The sequence below is a fragment of the Centropristis striata genome, chromosome 1 (assembly GCF_030273125.1).
Source record: "Centropristis striata isolate RG_2023a ecotype Rhode Island chromosome 1, C.striata_1.0, whole genome shotgun sequence".
NCBI classification, from domain to species: domain Eukaryota; kingdom Metazoa; phylum Chordata; class Actinopteri; order Perciformes; family Serranidae; genus Centropristis; species Centropristis striata.
This window is the reverse complement of record NC_081517.1, coordinates 34,929,958-34,933,887: the sequence shown is the minus strand read 5'-3', so window position 1 is coordinate 34,933,887 and position 3,930 is coordinate 34,929,958. Positions and strand designations below refer to the sequence as shown.

Below are 3,930 nucleotides of genomic sequence, written 5' to 3'. Positions count from 1 at the left end.
TTTTGTAGTTTTCTTACGGATCCAACATGGCTGCAGCAGACGCGAAACTCTCTTTAGCTGTAGATGGTGTTTTAAATAGTTTAGAGCGAAAGTTGAAAGGCGAAAGGTCTCTCAGCAGCTCCGCTGTCCCCCGGCTCGTAGTGAGATCACCGGCGTTACGGTAGCGGGGCTATTAGCCGCTAGCGGCGCTAATATTGCCCATAAAATCAGTGGATGAGTGTGGCTGAATGACATGAGGGGGAATAAAGCGTGAAAATAAATAATCTTGCAGAAAGCGAGAACTGGAGAAGCAACGCAGCAAGCAACACTCTCTCACAGACACACACACACAAAAAAAACATCAATTTCTGTCGCTCTACATACGTCATCTGGTATAACTGATACGATTGGCTAAGAGCTACCAACAGACGCTTTTGATAGACTAGATATTCTAAGCGCCCAATAAACGGCTCCGGAGGATTGTAAACCACACCTCCTCTACGGAGAAATGAATGGCTGGTTTCCAGACTAATCTCATTTGAGATTAGTCTGGTGTTAGCCAGGCTAGATCTTTGCATCTCTTTCATGTGTTTCAAAGAAGTCATTAAGTGCTGAATAATATAGGGCCTATTTTTTATCTGCCACAACATTAACCATCCAAACCTTTCAGATGATCCGAGACAAAACATAAAGATGTAGCATTCAGTTTTTATGCACCGCACATCTGGAATTATTTATATAAAGGCTGAGAACCTTTTATTTGAATAAATATTCATATCTTCTATTGAACTGTGATTATTTCTGTTTGTTTTTTTAATAAAATTCTATCTTTTAATCTTCTATTTTATTGTATACTTAAATCATATTCATGTCTTTTAATATTGCCATGTATTTGTTTTATACATTATTTATGTCTTATGTAAAGCACTTAAATAGCCCTGTTTTTGCTAGATGCTACATCAAATAAATTGTCCTTTCCTTGTCTTAATAAAATTGACACAGGGTAGAGATAAGAGTTAGAATTGGCCCTTAGTGGAAAGTGAATGTAGAAACATAAATAAGATTATTATATTAGAAATCTGCATTGTTTTTCAAAACAGGAAACTGAAATAATCCAAACATGATCCTAACAGAGCAATAGGTTCACTGTCTATTTAATGAAATATCATATTTCATCGCTCCACAACTGTGACCAGAGCATAATGTAGGTTCTTATTACACTTTGTACGTGGTTGTACTCATTTATGGCTCATCAAAATCAGGAAGTATATATAGATATAACAATAACATGTTTACTGCAGTCCAATACATGCCAAACATGTTCATACAAAAGGATGGCAGAGCTTGAATAATCACAGTTGATGACACAATTTGTAGTTTAACAAAGGTTTGCTGATTCATGGGTTGATCCTCTCCAATAAAGAGAAAGCACAGGGTTAATTAATCTGCCACAGGAATGGGATGACTCTGCTGCAGGGCAAACTGAATAGAGTCGATCATTTTAAAGGTAGGCCTACTTTTTATGCTTTCTTATGTACTGTCATATATATTTAATGTTGCAATGTCAGATGTTCAAATAAAATGTATATTAAACTTTCAAGTAATGTGGTAAATCTACAACCCTGATTCCCAATCAGGTTGAAAAACCTTTAATCTTAGTTGCAGATGTTGCCCCAAATTTGGACCACATTCCTGTCGGAAAACATTCAATTCTGTATATTTTATATATCTGTGTTTAAGCTTTTATTGGTGATATTTTACAGCAGAAAATTCCACTATACTCCTTTAGAGTCATTCCCCTGGGTTGAATGACTGTGGTACAGAGTCATCGCGAGTGCAGATGTGAAAGACCCAAAAAACGCTGACCAATCAAAGTAGACTGGGGTTTTTGGGAGGATTAAAGTGGAAGGTGAAAAAATGAGTGCTGGAGATGGTGAATGGAGGTACAACAGCCATGGGCAGTGTAAAAAAAAAGGAATGTTTTTTTTGTTTGTTTTTTAAATGAAAGGATGAAAACATATTCAAGTAGAAACCCAAATTAATACCAGTATGAACCTGAAAATGAACATAATATGTCACCTTTAAAAATATTTTCTGATATTTGCCTGTATGTCTTTCTTTCTCTTAGCTCACCATGCTCTGCTTGCATTTATTCACTTTCACCTCCTCTCTCCCCCTGTATTGGCCGTGTATACTGATTTACATACTGTTTCATCATTGGTTGCCTGGATGTTACACTTCAACAGGCTGCCTTCTGCTGATTGGCTGCAGCTGCAGGAGGGCATGGAGGCTCTCTCACCAAAACAGGCATAAAAGGCAGAGTGGAATCAGACACAGAGGAGCATCCAATAGGCAACTTTGAGGAGCTTTGACACAGAGCCACAGCCAGCTTAACAAACCTGGCAGGTGAAGTAAAGCAAGGGGAAAAAAGCTCAAGAAGAAGACTCTCAAGAAACTGCTGAAGGGAAGATTTTCAAGGAAACTATTTGAAATTTGAAGTCAGTTTTACTGCAGCTGTTGTAACCACTGACAGGAAGTGAGTAAAGACAGTTTTGGACATAATTTCTTTACTAATTTTGGCCAGAAAAAAGCAGCATGTCTCTAGAGGTGAAGGAGAAGACCCAGGTGCGTTTAGTCTTTCTGGGGGCAGCAGGAGTAGGAAAAACAGCCCTGATCCAACGCTTTCTACAAGACACATTTGAGCCCAAACACAGGCGCACAGTGGAGGAGCTGCACAGCAAGGAGTATGACATCGGAGGGGTCAAGATCACAGTGGAGATCCTGGACACCAGTGGCAGCTACTCCTTCCCAGCCATGCGCAAGCTCTCCATCCAAAACAGTGACGCCTTCGCACTGGTGTACGCCGTGGATGACCCCGAATCCCTGGAGGCTGTCAAGAGCCTCCGAGATGAGATTCTGGAGATCAAGGAGGACAAGTACACGCCAATCGTGGTGGTGGGGAACAAGGTGGACCGGGAGCAGGAGCGCCAGGTGTCCAACGAGGACGTGCTGTCAACCGTAGAGATGGATTGGAACAACAGTTACCTGGAAGCGTCGGCGAAGGAGAACGCCAACGTGGTGGAGGTGTTCAAGGAGCTCCTGCAGCAGGCAAACCTCCCCAGCCGCCTCAGCCCCGCGCTGCGAAGACGCAGGGAGACCTTTCCTAAAGACTCCAGCTTCCGACCGCCCATGAACAAGACCAACAGCTGTATTCTGTCGTAATGATGGACAGAGGAAGAGAAGTGCGTTGTTTCATGAAGGGACAAGAGATGAGAGCACTCGATGCTGCTGGTCAGAGAAAAAGAAAAAAAGGAAAAGCTTGGACTCAGCGGGGGCAGAAAGTGACGGGTTAAGTGATTCTGGAGCCGCAAAGACACTCCAGCGTTCACAACCAGAGGAAAAAAACTGAAGAGGTGAACCGTATTAAGACCTCACTTGAACAGACTGCCAGTGGAAGGAAGGAAGCCGCATTAACTACTCAGTTTACTAAATGTAATGTTGTTGCTGCTTATTTGGTGACATGCTGCTGGTGTTTAGATCAATGTATACCTTTTGGATTTTAAATTAAAATTACATCAAGATTTGGACTGTTTCAGACAGATTGTTCATGAAGGGAAAGTGTATATATGTTGTGCAAAGGTTGTATGTCTCATGTAAATGCTTTTAATTTCATAATTCAGTGTATGTAGCACATCATGTTTACATTTTTTTTATTCAATTCCAACTTGCCCTCAAGCATATTACTTGTGTTGTTTTTTTAAACGTGGTGAAATGCAAATGTTGACTGTTAAGGCACTTTTCATTTTTAAATGACACTTCATAATGATGTTTTTAGGTTGTGTTTTTTTTATAATTAAACATTTTTATCATGGCATATTCTCTCTCAAATGTTATTTTACTGTTTATTCAACAAGTGTATGTTGAATGTGGATCTAAATGTGTAATAAAAAG

At 40.3% G+C, this 3,930-nt stretch overlaps 1 protein-coding gene across 1 annotated transcript; it reads left to right on the top strand.

Annotated features, from left to right (window-relative positions):
* The first annotated feature begins 2,332 nt into the window (after positions 1 to 2,332).
* LOC131970090 (GTP-binding protein Rhes-like) lies at positions 2,333 to 3,930 on the top strand. The gene has a single exon (XM_059331365.1). It carries the CDS (start codon positions 2,575 to 2,577, stop codon positions 3,199 to 3,201), a length of 627 nt encoding a protein of 208 aa, XP_059187348.1. The 5' UTR covers positions 2,333 to 2,574; the 3' UTR covers positions 3,202 to 3,930.

Excerpts from the sequence above, each read along its gene's own strand:
- LOC131970090 (XM_059331365.1), top strand. The coding sequence starts at position 2,575 with ATGTCTCTAGAGGTGAAGGAGAAGACCCAGGTGCGTTTAGTCTTTCTG.